Source organism: Augochlora pura, chromosome 2 (genome assembly GCF_028453695.1).
Source record: "Augochlora pura isolate Apur16 chromosome 2, APUR_v2.2.1, whole genome shotgun sequence".
In the NCBI taxonomy this organism is placed as follows: domain Eukaryota; kingdom Metazoa; phylum Arthropoda; class Insecta; order Hymenoptera; family Halictidae; genus Augochlora; species Augochlora pura.
Genome location: NC_135773.1, coordinates 16,692,659 through 16,712,696, shown reverse-complemented (window position 1 = coordinate 16,712,696; position 20,038 = coordinate 16,692,659). Strand labels below are relative to the sequence as shown.

The window sequence follows — 20,038 nt, the reverse complement described above, 5'->3', positions numbered from 1 at the left end:
CGTGTATATTTCTTCAAGCACGCACACGCGTCCGCGAACGACATACAGCCGCCGTTTCGGCTCAGCTCGGCACGGCGTCAACTCGCCACCGACGCCACTCCAAATCCGATCGAGCGCCGAAAGCGTCGCGTTATTTTTCGCACACGGGAGCTGACCGCAGCCACCCGAAAACACGCGCGCGCGACTCTGTAACACGAGACAACCGCCATTTTACTCTTTGTCGCCTGCGGAACGGAGACTCTGCGGGGTGCCGAGCACAGCCCACCCTCGGCGATACGTGCTAATTTGCAGTCGAGCGCGAAAACCAGCAGAAAATACCGGAAACTCGGCTGCAAATTTAGCCGATGATTTTGCAGACCGTCTGCGAAAATCTTTCACGCTCGGGACAACGGTCGTTTTATGATTTTATTTATCGGTTTTCTTATATCATTGTATAATAATTTTCAAATTCTTGGACTGAGCATGAGTGTTGAAAGTTTGGCTATTGTTTAGACCTATTCCGTGATGATTCTTGCATATTTGCACTTTGTTAAAAGTCGACGTTCCCTTGTTTCATTTTCATTTGGAATAGAAGTTGGCTGCATTGTTTGTAAGAAATTTTGTTTAATGAACTAGCTCGTAACCGCAATTTCTAGTAACAATTAAAAAATAAGTATGAATGTTACTATCTTTATTAAAATATTCAAGGAAATGTAACAAATTTATTATAATCAAAAAACCTAGTCATCATAACTGAGAAAGAAATGATACGGCAAGAGGTTAACACTTTGAACGAGTTGAAAGTACAATGTCGATGTCTTTTAATTGTTTGAACTCTCTTCCATCTTAAGTGACGCCATCGATTGGTTGTCATAATCTTTTAAATCATAGTAGAATTTTCAAATATATGATCAGGCTACAATAATAGTGGTGCAAGTGTCATAAATGAACAAGAAGTGTTACAGATAATTTAAATAATTTAGAGCGAAGCAAATTTATAGTAACATTATAATTAATTTCACTTATCTTTTTAACAATTGTACGCATAGATTACTCTTTCAAACCCATGCACGTAAGTGTTATCTTTCTCTCATCGCGAAAATGTGCATAAATACCCGATCAAGCTGCAACGATCTGTAAAACAATCGAGAGACCATCTCTGTGTCTCCGATTCCTGACAATTCGATTAAAGATTTCACGCCACGTTTTCGCAGACGATCGTGCCGAGTGGCCTCGTAAAGTCCGGTGCAGTATATTGAACCGATCCGCTCGAGTCGTTAATTACTCGTATAACGATTTTCAATCAGCGAAGATCGCCGCGGATAAATACGGTTACGAAACTTCCGTTCGCCGATTATTATAGCAATTAGAAAGTCCGATCGCCGGGAACGAATCGGCGTTGTCGGTCGTCGCGAAAATATGACCACGGCCCGGCACCGACCAGCAACGCCAAAGAAGTCTGCTCTTGACTTTCGGTGGCTCGCGCGAGGCGACGGTCGCACAAAGAACAGGTGTAACGAAATCAAGAACGCGAAAGAGAAACCCGGTTGAACCGCAGCAACGGCCTTAGCTCGGCTCATTGCCGTCACACTTTTGCAGACCAGTTCCCTGCAGCGAAATCGGCGGCGGCGTCGTATCGATGCCTGGCAACCTGATAGATCACCCGATAAACTTATCGCGAATTTATCGCCGCGATACACATCTGCGGAGCCAATCAACGAGCACATTCGTTTATTGGAGACATTTAATTTGCGGGAGACAGTTTCAGATTTCTGCGTGATTGAGGGATAATTGCGGAGACGTTTAATGGCTGTGTAAATTGATCGACTTCGAAATTGATTGCCTAGCAAGTGCCGGCATGCATTGGAACTGGCTGCCAAATCAAACTGCAGAACAAATTTTCATGTTGTTTCGTTCCTGAAGAATGCGATATAAATTCTGTTCGCACTAGATCAACAAGTAGCAAGCACCGTACGAGAGTTGAGGTCCGCCCTCTGTCTCGACTGTTCAGAATGAATTGCCGAAGTCGAAGATCGATTAATAAGCGAGAAGTAGCGGCGTTACAACATCGAAGACCGTGCTAACAACGAAAGTGTTTCGCCAGAGTCGCTTATCGGGCAGTATAAGAAGAAGCGGATTTCTGTTTGCTCCCCGTTTTCCCATTCCTCAGTGACTAATGGCGGTAAAAACTGACTGTTTACAGTTAATTATTTCGCCATTCGCTCATCATCGAGCTAGAAGCCCGCGTCCGTCGCGGTAACTGAAGTGGAACTAATTGCTCGCCACTAAAGCGAATAAATTAGTTTTGATTATTCATTGATCCGTTCGTATTAATCGTTTCCCCTCGCACAAAGTAAAACGACATTACGTAAACGGCCTTCTACGGTCGCGAAACGGCGGAAGTGTTTTTATCCGGATATGGAGTTATCATGGGACGATTACGCGAGGCCGAAGGCTGCTGGTACTGTGCTAAGAAATCGAAATAACAATCGACTCTGTTCGATTGTTGTACGAATCCTGTCGCTTCCGTCTAAGCAGTAATTTTCTCTTGAAAGTTCGTTTTTGTCTCGTCTGCACCGTACATTATCTTACAATCTGGCTGTTCGTTTATTAAACGCGTTTGAAATATTTGACAGCACGTTTCTGACATGTTCCAATTCACTTGTACAGTTTATGCACTGTTAAGTAGAAAAAAGATACAGATCACACACATAATACATGTTTATTTTCTAGACAGGATTGTGATAGAGATGTTAGAGATCGTTTCGCTGCTTCTTTGTTACTTCCGATCAACCATTCGATAGGAAATGGGAATTTTATTGCCATCGAGCAACCAGGAAGAAATTCATTAAAGCAGTCAGAGTTAATGTATGTAACGCTTCGGCGACGAGCGGCCATGGCACACAATGTTTTTCCTGTGCCTCAGCTTTTTCTCGCATCTACTCCTACGACTTTTGTTCTACTACTCATTAATTCGTTGTCTTGTTCCGTGACGTCCGATCTATCCGTTTGACGCGATCGTTATCGATAGCTAATTGTGTGAAAACGATTGCAACGAGGCAGTGCGAGACAACACAACTTGAAATTGCTGAATCAACCCTAACGAATCTGAGGTTCCGAGGAATTTTCAAATAATCCGTCAGACGAACATGTTATGTATTTTTCGGTTGGGTGTGTGTACAAGAGAGAGAGGGAGAGAGGTGGGGCGGGAGAGAGAAAGAAAGAAAGAAATAGGGAGAGAGAAAGCGTATGATCGCGACATCGGTATCATCTAATGTGTATGTATATTGTTGTATGGAAGAACTTTTCTTTGCGTCCATTAATATATTGAATATTCTCCAATATCCTCCATGAACTTTGATTCTCCTTAATATTTTATGCAGAACAAAACGACGTTTCCTACATTTACTGGTTGCGTCTTCATCTAATAATAGCGCTAGGCAGCATAAATCTGTGAAAGATAAATGTCGACAGTCTACGAAAGATTTCTTACTAGATACCGATGATTGTCGAACGTGGGCCGGTGATATCTGTAAACGCTAGATGCATTTCTAAGTTGAAACTCTCAAGAAGTATCGGCCGGGAGACTAACGATCCTATGTTTTCTGTCTTCAGGACTCGCAGAACGGCACGGTGCTGGACCGATGGAGCATCTGTTCGCCTGAAGAGGAGCCGCTGGTGCTGCAGCAGTTCCTCAGGTTCGCCGAGACGCGTCCTTTCGTGCAGCAGTTGCTGCTGGCCGCCGGGACGCCGGGTACGGATGCTATGTCACCAAGCAGACGACCTTCGCCGCCGACGATGCCACTAGCACACCTACCACCTCCGTTGCACCTGCTCCATTGCGGCCTCCCACCACCGGGCTCGCGGTTACCACCTCCGTTGCCTCCGCCGCCGCCTCCGCCGTCAGTGTCACACCCTTCGATGTCGCCGACGCCTCAGAAGCACCACTACTCCTCTTCGTCGAGCGGGAACCCCGGAGTGACGAGTAGCGCGAACTCGCCACCTAGAAGCCTCGAGTCTCACCTGACGGTGTCGCCGTTGAACAGACTGCAGAGCATGCAGCCGTTCGACTTCAGGAAGCTGGGAACGCTCGGGCTGCCGGCGTTCCCGCCGCTTCCACCACCTCCACCGGCGGATCAGCTGATGCAGAGTCGAAAGTCGTTGAGGAACACGCACAGTCCGCACAGTCCGCCGCATCACGCGAGCAGCAACCAGCTGCAGAGGCCTCACATGCCCCCGGTGGCTCCCGTGTCCGCTTCCGCCCTCAACTTCGGCCATCCCCTGTCCGTCGCGGTGTCCTCTGGCGCGCTACCTCCCAACTTCCCGGCCCACTTTCCTCCTCCACCGATGGGCAAGTCCTCCGGATGCGTGACCGGCATCACGGTGCCCTCGGACGTGCACAGCGGCGGCGAGAAGAGCAGCGAGTTCGGCTCCGAAGAGGACGAGGAGGACGACGAGAACTGGGACAGCGCGTTGAACCTCAGCAGGCGCGACTCTTCGAAACACTCCGGCGAGCAACGACACCATCCTCCACTACCTCTGCAAGCAGCCCCACTGGGCAGGCCTCCTGGAATCCCCGGTAGGAAACCCCACTCCCCGGGTAAACGGCCGGGTAGCCAATGGGGCGCGTCGACGAACATCCCGCCGAATCTGGGCACCACGTTCATTAACCCAACCACCGGCAAAAAGCGGGTCCAGTGTATCACCTGTCTGAAGACCTTCTGCGACAAGGGCGCCCTCAAGATTCACTACAGTGCGGTGCATCTGCGGGAGATGCACAAGTGCACTGTGACCGGCTGCAACATGATGTTCAGCTCTAGGAGGTCGCGCAACAGACACAGCGCGAACCCGAACCCCAAGTTGCACTCGCCGCACATGCGGCGGAAGATTTCGCCGCACGATGGTCGATCTTCGATGGCGCACGCTCTGGTCCTGCCTCCAGGATTGCCGGTGCCTGCCACGGGATTCAAGCACCTGCCCTTTAGATCCTTCCCGCTGCTGACCCCGCCACCGGATCTCAGATCGCCGGCGTCGTTGTGCGGGCTGGACTTCAAGCACCTGGACCAGGCGATCCCGTACGACGAGGCGCTGCAACAGCGGATCAACGCGAACGTGGGCCTGTCATCAACGACTGCGCTTACCACCTCTTCCATGGCTATGACCACGGCCGCAGAGACACCAAGTACCACCATTGCCACCAGAGAGTCCTTTTCTAGCGGCAGCGCGGCAGACACGGTGTCGCCTTCCACTCAAGCCTCCACGGCCGTGGCGGAGGGCGAGGACGACGAGGACGACGACGACGGCGGCATAGTGGTCGTCGCGGAGGATGACGCCAGCAACCTGCCCTCCAGGTTACCCCTACGCCCCGGCGAAGAGGAGGACGAGCAACCGGCTGATCTCAGTCTGACGAAAAGGAAGGTGTACTTGGGCGAAGCAGCGGACGAGGATCTCGTGAGCAACCCGGACAGCAACGAGGACAACGACTCCATGGGTACCGTCGACCAACAGAGCTTCTCGATGAGCCAGCTATCGCTGAACCTGACCTCGTTGCACAGTAGGGGCGTCCGGAAGAGGAAGTCTCAGCACCCGACTCGCTGCGCTGTTCTTACGGAGCTGCATTCCTCTTCGACGGACGGTGACTCGTCGAACGACGAGGAGAGGGTGAAAAGGCGTTGCATGTCGGACAGCGCGAGCATCACGTCGATGAATGACTTCCAGAGCGAGCCGGAGGATATGTCGATGTCCCGGCTGGAGGCGGAGGAGCGGAAGACCTCGCCGAACTCGCCGAAGAACTTTAACGACCACGAGTCCAGCTCACGGTCACCGGAGGCTAGCAATAGGTCCTCGGGGGAAGGTAGACGGAACTCGGCGCTGTGGCATTTACCTCAGGAAGACCCGCGGGATCTGAGCTCGAGGGCGAAGTCGCCGAAGAGGCAGGCCAGCCCGGAACCAAAGACATCGCAGCCGCAACCGCAGTCGCATTCGCATTCGCAGTCGCATTCGCAGTCTCATTCGCAGTCGCATTCGCAATCGCAGTCGCAGTCGCAGTCGCAGTCGCATTCGCAATCGCAGCCGCAACATCAGCATCAGCATCAGCAGGAGGAGGAATCGGCTCCGACGAAAAAAGAGCCATCGGAACCTGGCGACAGGCTGAAGAGCGAGGAGTCGAAAGTGGAGCAGTCGTCGGCGAAGAAAGAGGAGGAAAAGTCGAAGGAGAATGAGAGGCCGGAAGAAGAAGATGTAGACGACGACGAGGATGATCCGTTGGAGGAGGTCGATGAGGATGATGATGATGAGGAGGTGAACGACGCGCTGCGGAATCAAGAAGGTGAGCGTCCCGATGATCCCTCCCGTGCCCCGAGCTCGGTCGACAGCCGTCCGACGACAGCCGACGACCTCTCCCACCACGACCCCTCGACCACCACTTTGCGTCAACTCGAGTCCTTGTCGCAGGGTCGCGCGATGCTGAGCCACGGGACGCAGCGGCCGGGTTCGAGGTCTGGCCGCGATTCTACCAGCCCCGTCAGCCTCACGACGCACCAGGAGACCACCATGGACAACTGCTCACGTGGCTTTCGCTCATCCAGCGCCTCACCCTCCACAGCGGCCATGGATATGGACAATAGCCTGATCACGTACGCGCGCTACGAGAACGGCGGGTTCGTCAGCACCCAGGAGGTGCCACTCGACAGGGAGAACCCGAGGCGATGCACTGCCTGCGGCAAGGTGTTCCAGAATCACTTCGGCGTCAAGACCCACTATCAGAACGTGCACTTGAAACTGATGCACCGGTGCAGCGTGGACGGGTGTAACGCTGCGTTCCCGTCAAAGAGGTCGAGGGACAGGCACTCGGCCAACCTGAACCTCCACCGGAAGCTGCTGTCCACATCGTCCAGCCCGCCGTTGTCCTCCAGCCTGCCACCCAGCCTGTCGCCGCGAGTCGAGGACTCGCAGATGAACCCTCTGCTGCGCAACGAGTTCCTCGCGAGACTGTACGCCGATGCCGGCATCGGGCCGCTCGGCGCCTACCCGCTCACTCCTGGACTGCCCGACCTGGCCGCCAGAATACCACCGCCGCATCCCCTCCTGCTCCCGCCGCACCTGGGAGCCACCTTCTCGGGACTGTCATCGTTCGCGTCGCACCTGGCCGGCCTTAACGGCCTGACTCAGCAGCACCTCAACCATCTGACCAGGATGTCCCAGGAGCAGGCGACCAGGTATCCCGTCACTAGCTCTCCGATGTCTTCGCCCGGCCCCGAGGACAGAAAAGAGGAAGCCAGGTGCACCATTCCCGGGTGCGAGCGGGTCTTCGGGTCCAGAGCTGTCAGGGATGCCCACTCCAGGGATCCCCAGGCTCACAGGGACCTGTCGGTGCTGTCGACCAGTGGCTCGTGACCGATCTCGTTCTGCGGACGCGAGTATTACTACCCCCTACTGTGATGCCAAAATTCTGACGATTCGACCGATCGCCATTGATCTCGATTAGGGAGGCTCAGCGAGGGTGAGGCTCCGCGTTTCTGGCCCCGAGCTGGGCCTGTGGTTCGACTTTTACGTGCAATATCGGACGGGACCGCGCATCGACCATCCTGCATTCTCCGAGACTTTTAGGTGGGGAGGTTTGAGCGATCGGTGGCTGATCTTGTCAACGGTGTTTGTTGATCCAAAGTTTTTCTAGCATCGATCTCTGTTCCTCGAGAATTTTGCTGAATTACCTGCTTCAATTTTTATGGTTTCGAGTTTTTTCTTGTCTCTGGGCTTTTCGGTTTCTTGTCCGTAGATTGTAGAAATCTGAGATTCCTTGTAGAAGACACCGCGAGTGTCAAGGTTTACGCAATGTCTCTTTATTTTAATAGAAGCAATGGCTAAATTCATTACTGAATTTTGCTAGGATTTTCTCAAACGACAAAATTAATTTAAATCAATTTCCAATGATTTAATCTACAGTCTACTCATCAGTTTCTCTCCGTTTGATTCCTTATTTCTTGAAACTCAAGGTGCTCCAATCTAGTCAATTCGGAAGTCTTCAGCCACGTCGCTGGAGTCGAAAAAATTCTTTTTCCCTCGTCCTTAGCTGCGTCCTGAATTCCTACGATGTTCCTTGAATAATTAATAAACACGAAGTACCGTCGGAAAGAGACCCGACTGAGTCTACAATTTTGCATAAACTCAGTTTGGTTTCATCGCGTTGACATTTCACAGTGTAACAAACAAATGGAGCTTCGTTACCCCAAGTCTGACCAAAGGCAAGCCTGTTCTACTGTTCAGCTACCCATCGTTCTACCACCGGTGAACGAAATCTCACAGATCTTCCAGCCATAGAGTACGGATCTTTATGCACTTATTTCATCGATGCATTTATTTCACTCGTCGAATTCGAATTACACTCTTGCCACGAGCAATTTTCCAATGGATCAAAACGTTCCCCGATTCCAATTTCGATCGACTGGAGTTTGCATAAAGATCCGCGATTTATCAATGGACGAGCAATTTCGCGGGGATATTTACGACGGATAGGGTGACGTCTCATGGTGCAGGTGGTCGTCGCACGGGTGGTTGCCCCGTGGCCAGTCCGCGTGTCACGAAGCAGAGCAAAAGAAAGAGAACTGGTCGACCGAGAAAGCACTGGTTCCACCCCCGCCTCTGTCTGTTTGGTAACTAAAAGACGGAGGGCGAACGGCCGACGACGGCGGCCGGCCGAGTGCAGCACAGGATCGGGAAGATCGAAACACGGACGATTCCGGTCTTCCGGCTGATTTTATCATCGTTGTGATAACGTAACGTTTAGTAAATATGCCACTATTTAATCAGTAATCCAATTGCTACCGCTGTATATATAAACATAGTACCTTTCGATGTATCGCGATAATTAATCAATTAAGCTATCGACGCGGCCACGAACGCGAACTGAAAAGCGCGGCGTGCAAACTTCTCGGGACAACGATAGTTTTGTAAAGAAACGGGAAGAACCGGTCTCTGCGCGGATCGGTGGATCGGAGGGAGGAATCGAGACTCGAATGGCAGCTATCGGATTGCCCTGGTTATAGAGGCTGGGGGATTTGCCGCGACCGTCGCCCAGCGGACGCCATTTTGTTTCCGGAGAACGATAGTATTCCATCGATAAAGTTTCATCGTCGTCTTAAAATTGAAACCTAAAATGAACAGAATTCGTTTAAAAGGAACGTGTTCGTTGAAACGATCAAACGAAAAGGTCCTCTTTTCGAAACGAAACAGTCGCAGTCGATAGAAACATTTGTTCTTCGTTTGAGAAAATTGAATTGAATCGGAATATTGATTCCAAACGACTTATATTTGCACAAGCAGCCTAGAATTTCCGCGAAACTAGGTTGCGGCTTAATGGCGTCCGGCTAGACCGTACCGATCGACGGAACGGCGTTGGTCGCGACAAAATGGATCGTTGGATTAGATCATAGTAGAAGAGCCGAGGACGTGAAATGACACCGATCGACCACGGAAAAAATCAAAGTGACGGACGTCGTCTCGCGCTAGATAAATGAGAATAGATAGATTTTATTTATTGTTTCCTAGGGATCCTACACGACACACACTGTATCAGCGGCCAGTAGCGGGCACTGCCGCGGAGACTTCCTTTCTCGTAGAGTCGGGCGATCATGTTGAATACTCGCGGACTCGGTTTGTCGGCCGATCGCGATCGATTCTCCGTAAAGCGTTTTCGTGGCTCGATCGATCGTCGGTCGGGCCGGCTCTTCTCTTCGGTTGTACATACATTGTATACCTTATTTTTCGTAGCATGCGCGTCGATTTCTTTTGTATGGCCAGGAGTTGTTGTTGTTGTTTTATCTCGCGAACCGGGGATCACATCGACAGAGGCAACGGGGGGGAACGGAGAGTTTTTTTCTACGCGATCTCTACCGGTCGGCCACATTTTATCGCCCCCGCATATCGGCGCGACGGCAGCTCTCGCGACACACGACGAACCCACTACTAATTACACTCCTAAGGGCGAAACCAGATTTACAAATGTAATTATGTATAAACTGAATGCTATGATGTATGATATTATAGATCGATTATAAAGAACATTCATCACTATGAAAATAAATACCTATCGAAATCAATACGCCGCTCTACTTTCGAGTTGATCCATCATTCTCACCCGATCACCACAGCACTGTATTCTCTCAACTTCCTATTTGAACCCATTCGCATTACATATTCGGAAAACGGGAGATTTGGTCTACAACTTATGACCCAAATAGGTTCAATTGTATAACTATGTAGAAACTTATTTATTTACTCATCGAGACACAGTGATAGAGGAAACAATTAATATTTTAATTCAAATGCATGTCGTTTACTAACTGAAATATTTTTTTTTTCGATTCGGTGATACATTTGCTTCTCACTGTACTTTCGCTTAATGCATTCCTTTTTAATAATCTTGAATAATTTTAACGAGAATTTCATTATAACTTTATACCCTCTTCTGTTGCGGACTTTAAAGTGAATAAGGTCTATGCATATACATACAGTGAATATATGTTGTCAGAAAATTCGTCAAGAGATTGTAACAGAAAGTTGAAAGGGCAATTGTCAAAAGGTATAATTAACGTTTCAATTCTGATCTACATAGTTTGATAGCTATAAATATTCTTGTTCTACTCAGTCATAAATAATTTTGCATCCCACCGCAATTTGCTTAGCGCATTCTTGTTTCAATAATTTCAAATAATTCCATGAGAGATTCGTTCTGATCTTATACCTTCATCTGTCGGAAAAATATCAGTGAAACAAAAGCCGCATCTTGCACAACATCTGAAAGAAATTAAAGTACTTCGACCACAGATTCTCTGTTGCTCTAAATAGTCCCCAAGGACTAGCATCCCGTATCATTAACAGGCTGCGACCCTTCCTCGACGGTGCAACGAAGGTGCTAATCCAATCTGGCCGACCTATTAAAGCGGTTTAAATCAGCCGTTGGATTCAACAAGGTGCCCAGGTCAAGCAGAGAGAAAAGAAAAGAAAAGAAGAAGCAGAGGTCCAGGTATCCCCTGCGTACATGTAATTAACGATCTCCTTACCGCACGGTGATCCCCGACCGGGACACTTCTAATTATCTAGGCCCGGTGTCAGCAGACCTTTTCGTTTGTTTGCCATTCGAGCACAGACGATCTCTCTCGGCCGAGGTGCGTCGCGAATTTCAGGCAACCTCTCCGGCAACCTTTCCCCTTCTCTCTCTCTCTCTCTCACCTGGAATGAATCTCGGCTGTCGGTGTGGCTGCTCGTGGCACCACGAGGATTGGTAGGCGTGCGCGTGCACGCCCGCAAAGATCCCTGATAAACGAGCCGCGGCGTCTCTCGCCTCCGAGAGCAGATTTCTTTCGCAGAAAACGAGGTCGAGCCGAGAGTCGTCGTTCGAGGTCGTAGCCAGGATCCATGGTTTTTCATCTGTGAACGACCGAGGAGGATCTCGCTCGATCCCGAATCCTCCAGGATCTCGATCGCGGCCTCGCGATTCTTTCTGCTCGAAATTGGCTTGCGAACAACGAACAATCATTTGGTACGTTCGATTATCAATTTGAATTATTATTATTAATGCTGGAACTCTAAGTGATTTTATTGGATATTTTCGATTATTGCAATTTTGGTTATTATAACATTAGAATATTGATTATTCATCGAGACATCACCATACGATATCGATAATGTTTCAACTTTCTCTAATTATTTTATTGTCCTGCAGTTCGATGAATATACAAACCATATTCCCAATATAAACTGCTGACAATTAAGGAGATTTTGCAATGTTTATTTTGACAAAATTGTATAAAATTGAAGAATTGTATTTGGTCATATTGAAATTGAAAAATCAAGTTCTATGTTATCAACAGCTTCTTTTCCTTTCGCATGTTTCGTAGATATCAATCAAACTAGAAAAATATAAAGCATCTCAGTGAAAATTAATTTTCAAATCTGTGAAAATAATTTCGTCATTCATATGTTGATGTTAAACAATATCGGCAGTCATGATATTAAACAATATGTCGAGCCAATTTTTCTGAAATTGTACAGATACTTCACAACTGTCTAGAAGTAACTAAACAAATTTTGCTTCGTTAAAAATAATAATAATAAAGATAATATTTACTCGTTTAATGTGATGAACTCTTCATTGTATATAATAATATAAAAATAGAATGACAATCGAGTACAAATGAGGAAACGTAACCATGTATCTGAAAATTAGTGAAAAGCGTTAGACATGACGCACGGCCCGTAAAGTTGAATCGTTAAAAATATGAAATGATTTATATTATATTATTAATTATATAATTAATTATTATTTATATTTATACTACTTAGTTATTGATAATTATACCATTAATAATAGATGTCATTAAATAGCGTTACATAATCTTGCAACATCGGCATGCATTTCTCCTTCCATAATTGCTCGCGTTCCGTCAAACGCATTTGAAAAGAGATGTTACTATTTTTTGTAGAATTGTACCGACGATCTAATTTTCAGAGTACAAGGTTAATAAAATGGATGTTCTAGGCGCTAATTAGTCGCCAGAAGAATGGGAAACGGCCAGGTTGAGTTCGTGAAGCGTAGGGACCGAGATAAATGGATTTGACGTGGCTCGGTGTCGAGTACGCGTACTCAGCCGCCTAGGACTTTACTGCCACCTCTCCGGTTGTTCAGGCCGCGCACGACAGGTGTAGCGTGGGAGAGAACGAGGGCTCGACGGGGGACAGGTGAGGGGGCAGGGTAGACAGGGTACGGTCAGAAAGCGGAGAAGAGGATAGGAGGCACGAGGCGAAGAAAAAGGAGAAAATGGGAGAGAAAGAACGAGAAGGCGGTCTTCGGTTAACGTTGGCTCGCCCATCTACCCCCCTCGCATCCCCGGCCGCTGTTCTACCACCGTTTGCAAACCGCCCCCACCCCGAAACGCTGCGCTTTCGCTACTTGCCGGCACTGTAACCGCGACAATGAAACTCCTGGATTTATTCCTTCAAATTCGCAAGACGGATCAGCCTATTGTTACGGGACGTCGAAATGGACGATGCTTAGAGCATAGGGCTTTTCAGATCGAGGACCTGGCGCCAAGAGCTGTAAGCTTTCTTTCCCCTTTTATTTAATCGTAAAGCTTTCTTGCGAGTATTTTTCTTTTGGAATTATAGTTAACCCTTTGCAATCGAATGTCGCATCTTGACTCGACATTTCCTCTTGGATTATTTATTCCTTTTCTTTTCATTATTATTTTTGATACTTATATTTATAATTAATTGTGAAATGGTTTCAATTTTAATGCGACTTTGTCGGTAGGTATATCAAAGAAATCTTTCAATGGCAAATTGCGAATTCTCAGCATTGCTGCTTGTATTTTGGCACATTTCAATTTATTTATTCTGTCACAGTGACCGCGTATTGTGTATAAAAATCAATATTTTAAATGTGCAAAATTTTCTGAATAATATTCTTATACGATTACACTTTTCGAGAAATTCAATATTAACCCTTTTAGTGCCAGAGGCCGATATATCGGTCCTCGCTGCACTGGCGAAAATTGCTTTATAATTATACCTTTGTTATTTATGTAATTTCCAATGAATATAGAAAAATTGACGTCACTGTTTCATTCTCAATTTCGTGCTTAATACACTGCTTTTCGAATTATGTAAATATTGCTTTCCGTTCGGTTTTTATGAGACTTTTTCCAAACCCTAGTAAAATCGTGAAATTTGGCTTTATCGCCCGGCACTAAAGGGTTAAGTAACAATATTATGTAATATTTTATTTCGACTAACGTGCACCTGCATGTGTAAACAGATAAACTGATTTTCCAATTCACGTTAGTCCAATGTTTTTGTTGGTTTGATAAGATCGCGTCCGTATATTTGCGCAGGTAAATAATGAAAATGGAGGCCGAACCGTCACCAAGGGAATTCATCGCCTCGAATCAGATTGAGGCGAGCCGCCATTAATCATTTTTAAACGGCACGCGCCGAGGCTCACGATCGGGGAATTTCACGCCGGGAAGGTTACAGTCTTCGCGGGGCCGTTTAATGGCCGGGTAATTAAAATTCTGCCCGCTTTGAGGGTAGCATTATTGTTGTTGAGAACTCGGCAACCGACGGCAATAATTGCAATAATTGTCTTGACGAATGCTACCGCTATTTTTTCCGCCTGTTCCAGCGCCGCGTAAACCAGTACCAGTTCTCGTTAAGCTAAATTGCGAGCAGGCTCAAACTTTGAATCGCGTCAATTTCAGCGGCTGTTTGATGCGCTCTGCGAGCCTCGGTGAATTTTAAAACCGCGATTCATCATTAGTACACTGTGTGCGGATTTCATTAAACGTTAAATGAATTAAAAGTCGAGATACATTATTTACAACTCATTAAAATGATTACGGAGGGAGGGGACATTTGTGTTTCGTTTCTATCCATTGCAATCCAATTTGTTGCTGTCTAATCATCGACAAGATCCCTCGCACTTTAACGTATTTTATTTTCGTGTATTATATATACGGGTAAACACCCATTTTTACAATACAGAACGAATAATACCATGTTAAGACTGACATTATAACGTTGACTGCAAATATGTCTAATCTGCACATATCAAGTAATTGGGTCGTCCGGAAAAATGTTTCGTTTTTTATTATAGAAAAATTTAATTTTGTGAAGGTATTATAAAAGCACTTGAAACGATAAAACTTGAGCAATAAAAAATATAAATTGTACACAAGAGCGTAAGATTTTAAAGCAACCAGGAAAATGTCGAAAAAATTGCCTTTGTTTTACATCTGTTTATTAAAAATTCGTCTTTCATTTTCTCGTGGACGAACGAAACTACTTTCCGAAAAAAATGAATATAATTTGTGGTCGACTCGGAAAAATGCAATCAACTATATTTCAGACAATACATTAAGAATCGGTGTGTACAATCAACCAGGCAGGTTCTTGCTACCTGTGCATCACGAACTATATCGATCACATAAATTTCCCTGTGCACACAACTCGGTTAAACAGAAGCCCATGCAAATATGTTTGGCGTAAGTACAGGGTGCGAATGGTAATTCGTCGCGACAACAAGGGCGCAGAAAACTCCTTATCAAAAGTCTTTGCCAATATTCGTGGCCACTCGGGAGGTTTAAGGAAACGGTAGATTCGCCCGAGGGACATTGAATTACGAGTTTCGAGGGCCAGCAGGCGAAATTACTTGGAAATTACCTGTAAATTATAACATCCAAACGACGCAGCGCACGGCCACGACAAAGTTGTAACGAGGCATCGTAACTTCACGCAGCCTGAATGGTCGCATTGCCACGACACACCGTTTTCAAGGAGGATGTCGGGACACACCTGCAAACCGTAGATCGATATCTGACTGATTAGACACCTTGTGATTGCCAACCGAGGCACCGCACCGAAAAAAGCACGGAGAAAGCGCTGTCGTTGACAGGAAGTTGGGATCGCCGCGTTTCAGGTTTATTAACGGGACCGGATTACTGCAATTCGCCAGTTATTTGGGACAAGTGTCTGCTAAAATCTTGATTACATAAGAGTTATGAAAGTCTATTAAGCCGATAGGACGTGAATTGTATGAGCAAGAGGGTTATTCGACTTCCAGCTAAATTGCAATGCTTTAGGAAACGTTCGTATGCCAAATGAACCCTTATTCATCCCTCGTGTCAATCCGACACATATCTCACTAATTTCAACGAAACAACGTGTTCTATACTTCGGTAATTAGTTATAAACGGCACTGATAATCTCATTTTAAACTTATTTAATTCCATCGTAGGTTTTCGTTTACAAAAGAGGAATTTGTAAAATTAATCTTTCCGTAACATCGATCTCCTATCGTTGCGACAATTAAACACTAAGAAACTAATTAAATTGTGAAAATGATGAGCCACTTTCATTACTGAAAATAATAGAAACGCAGGTAGACTTCCAATACATTGTTGCAATGTCCGCAATTCGTTAAAATTCACAAAATTTTAAATTAATTTTGGCTGCGGCGCTGCTGCAATTTGCTTGTATCAACAAAACGTTGCATCTTAAGCAATAATTGCAGAAAACAATTTCATTTAATAGTATTCACATACAAAGAACAAATGAAATTTTATTTCACAGCTGTTTCATGCACTTCTCTGAGAAAATGTTTTGCCTAAACGTCCACGATCTTCGCAAAAAAAATCTTCCGATGTCAACGAAACGTATCTATGTGTTTCGAAATGCTGCGTCAAGTCTGATATTGCAAGTCTGCGGCTAATAACAAGCTGAAGTGTTCACCAAAGGCGGGAGGAATCGACGAATAAAGGCAGCTGCAATTTCCGAGGATCGATTCGTTCGAATTCGAGGCCCGCGACTAGCGAAAGTGGCAGATTAGAAGCGCCGCGACGATCGGCCGCGTGTCTGGGATCGATAGATCCTCTCGGAACGATAACGGCTTGCTCGTGGATCCTCGCGAGCGGTACAGGTCCCTCGCTAGCCAGGCCGGATGGGACGCGACATGTGCACGACGCCGAAATTGCCGTGGCGATTTTTATCTGGGCCGAGATACGAGGGGCCGATATTCACGGTTCGACATGGAAGTTCGCCTGCGGCGTCTGATTAAACGACCGGAGCCGGCTACACGGTTCTAACGTGTATTTAGAACAAGCCTGTACGCCCGTACACGTCCACGGGGACCGGGTACCTGCTCGTACCACGCCGATTAGGTGTACCGATCCCGGTGCAGATTATTTTATTACGATCCTTGCTCTTCGCGCGTTGCCTGTCTCTTCTGTGTCCGATCGACACGCGTCTTAACAATTTCGCCCCTCATCTATTCCGTAAAAACTCAATGAAATTTTAGAATTTTCTACTTCTTCCTTCATTCGACAAAATATTGTACACTCAAAATAATCACATAGTTGACGAGGAATTATTTTATTTATTTATTTAACGACAATGGGCCAAAGATGCCTTTAATTTCTCTACAAAAGTTCAATGCAATAATAATATTAATAAGAAAAATAAAATGAAAACAATGACTGTAACGGGGACAGTCATTCACAAAAAAAGAGATATTCGTTCAGAATTATAATAGAATATCTATATATAAGAGAATAAATTATAACTATAATATACAATAGAAACTAAACATCCTAGCTAATGATAAAATTGTAGAGTTTAATTAAAATTAATAAAAATTCAATGAGGAAGTCAATGCCGTTACTCTGAGATACTAATTACTAATAAGGACTAACTATTTAGTTCGTCCTTATTATTGCATGGCATCCAGCCGATGCAGAAAATTTCACAATAGTCCGACCTGCTTTTTATCGAGAAACCATTCGTGTTTCCGGGATCTTTTTTGCTGAAGGGCGGCGAGAAAAATCGCAGATGACAGCCGTCCCAGAAGGAAGGTGCGTCTTTATTATCGTAATGAGGCCGTTTTAATGCCGTCCCGAACGAGCCTAACGGTCATTAATGGTTACAGACTTGGCCACCTTTAGCGTTATTACGCGATCGTTAACGCGTTCACGTGCACGCTTACTCCGAGTGTCGTTTTAATTTTCTCACGCGACTCAAATTACCTTTAGCGCGTCCCGGCGAATTAAAAAATTATTGCATCGGTCGGCAGGCATCGTTCCGACTTCATTTAAATTCCGAAGACGGCGAGCAGGAAAAACATATGCCGGTCAACCAATTTTCTCGGACAATTTCGGCTCATCTTCCCCGAAAGAAACAATTTCACGCGAATAAGAAGGAAATTGTAGCTAGCCAAAAATGCGACGGCCGTATCGTAATTTTCGGTATTATCGCGTCCGCCTAAGCTGGGGCGAGGTGAAGATATCCGATGGGAAGTTTGTCGACGAAAAAGAGATTCGCAAGACTTAATTAATAAATTAGAAGTTGTTGGGTTCGGCGTCCGGGCCGAAAGATGATGCTCGCGAAGATTGAGGTGGACGGTTTGACAACAGGTCTTACTTGTAAATCAATTTATTAGCAGACGGGGCGCGAAGGGCGGCGGGACGAAGGGGCGGGCGCGGCCTGAGAGCTTATTAAAATTCGGGACACGCGGTTTTAACGATCGGGGACGGCGAGGAAGGTGTGCGGAAGGAGACAAGATATAGGTCGATAAAGGCCAGGTATGATGGAGCACGTTGACCGAGTGCGCGGTGTGTGCCTGGAACACAAGGATCTGTTACAAATTACGAAACATAAATGCTAACGATAATGCGGAGAGCGGCCGGTTTACTTTGAGAAATTAGCTTATGAAAAGCTTATAAAAAGATAGAGCTAATTATAATTGCAGACTTCCACCGGCGTTCCCTTCGAGTATGCAATTTTCTATAAAAATGATTGCGGGCTCTAATGACTTTACCGGAGCGCGCTCTTTTAACGGCGATGGATTTCAATTATAGGCGCGCGAGCTAAGAATCGTCATCGATCATCATTCACCGAGGAAAATTGTTACTCCTATAATATCGCTAACGTGAACAGAAATATATTGGAACAAGACATTTCGCCGTTACGTTTCTAAAATAAATGTCGCAGTTCTATAATTTATTGCTCAGATTGCGGTTCATTTTATTTTCGAATCTTATTATTACTATTTATTTTTTATTCCCGCTCGTGAAATATAAGTGCACGCCAACAGCTTGCTTGTTGCATTATTGCTGCCCCCGGCCCCAGTTGGTTAATAATTAAAGAGGGAATCGCGAGTAAAGGGAACGATACTTTGTTCGCTCCGCGCTGATCCTCGATCACGAGGCCCGAAATCAAATTACGGTAATCTCGATTTCGATGATCGATACACTGATTGTTTGCTAATGGTTCCTAGCAGGTGCAACATCCAGAGCGGATAGGCCGTCTTGAAGAACGCGAAACCGTGACCACATTACTTTTTCGCATTACGCCAATCGCTCCTAATTCGTGCCTCTTTTCATCGATCGCGTTCGTCTTCGCAAACCAAATCAACGATCAATTATTGCTGTCAGAAAATGACTACGAGTTGCACGATGCACACGCCTTTTAAGTAAAGTACTCGTTCACGGAGAAAGTCCATTAACTACTCCGGAAAAGATTGTTATAGATCACTAGATGATATTAACTAGACCAGTTGTGTTATTTTCCAGTTAACACTATTCCTTAAGTAGAACTGACGCAGCAAATTTATATGTTTAAAAACTGTAGAATTTCTTCCAGTTCTTGAAAAAAAATCTTATGATGGTTGCACATTCTCTTGTGTTAATAATAATGGATTATTAAGAAATAAACGATAAGAATATTTTTCTTAATTTCATTAAACTTGTCATATTAATGTAATTTTTATTTTATGTTAACATTGTTTTATTAGACTGTTCTGAATAGAAAATTTGACAATTTTACCATTAATATAAGTATATTAAATAGAAACAGAAATATTTCAGTTTTATTTTGTAATATCTAGACAGTGGATGTTATGCAATTATTGTAAAAATTGATAATAAAAATGGAGAATAGTGAAAATATTGAACGAACTTAAGAAAAATTTTCATTATTGTTAATCGATTGAAACTATTAAAAGAAAAAAGAGATTTTCAATGAACAAAATCTTTATTTCGCATAAAAATCCGCTGTCTAGTGATAACTGCATACATAGCGTAACGCTAAATTAAAATGCCCGCACATCCACCTTTCTTCGAAAATATAATAATGACGTTTGCCTAAAAAGTTGTCCTCGTTTTGCAGCTAAAATTCAATCGTACCTTTACCACGATCAAAGTGACCTATTTCTTATTTTACAATCCCACAAACTTTAGAGACCCCATCATGGGACATGCATGGATAAATGATATTATTTAACAATGAAAATATATTATTTTATAAATGAATTCGATGTTCTCGCTTTTATTAGAGAATGCGCACCTGTCTCTATTTCTGCTCGGTAGGTTTATTGTTAATTTCGACCCTGTCGCATCTGCGGTCGATGCGCAGCCGCAGCACATAGAAGGCCATTTCCGGCACCGAAAGTTGCCTAACCAAGGTGCATCGTGTTCGGCCGGCAGGAGCCATTGGCTGGAACGTTGATAGCGCG

The 20,038-nt window shown here is 45.5% G+C and overlaps 1 protein-coding gene across 1 annotated transcript in view; it reads left to right on the top strand.

Annotated features, from left to right (window-relative positions):
- The window catches only part of LOC144478262 (uncharacterized), a 431,063-nt gene extending 421,015 nt beyond the window's left edge, over positions 1 to 10,048 (top strand). The window contains exon 5 of the mRNA XM_078196029.1: positions 3,595 to 10,048. Within this exon, the coding sequence (XP_078052155.1) occupies positions 3,595 to 7,374 (3,780 nt within the window). The 3' untranslated portion in view covers positions 7,375 to 10,048. The remainder of the gene's footprint in view (positions 1 to 3,594) is intronic.
- The last annotated feature ends 9,990 nt before the right edge of the window (positions 10,049 to 20,038 follow it).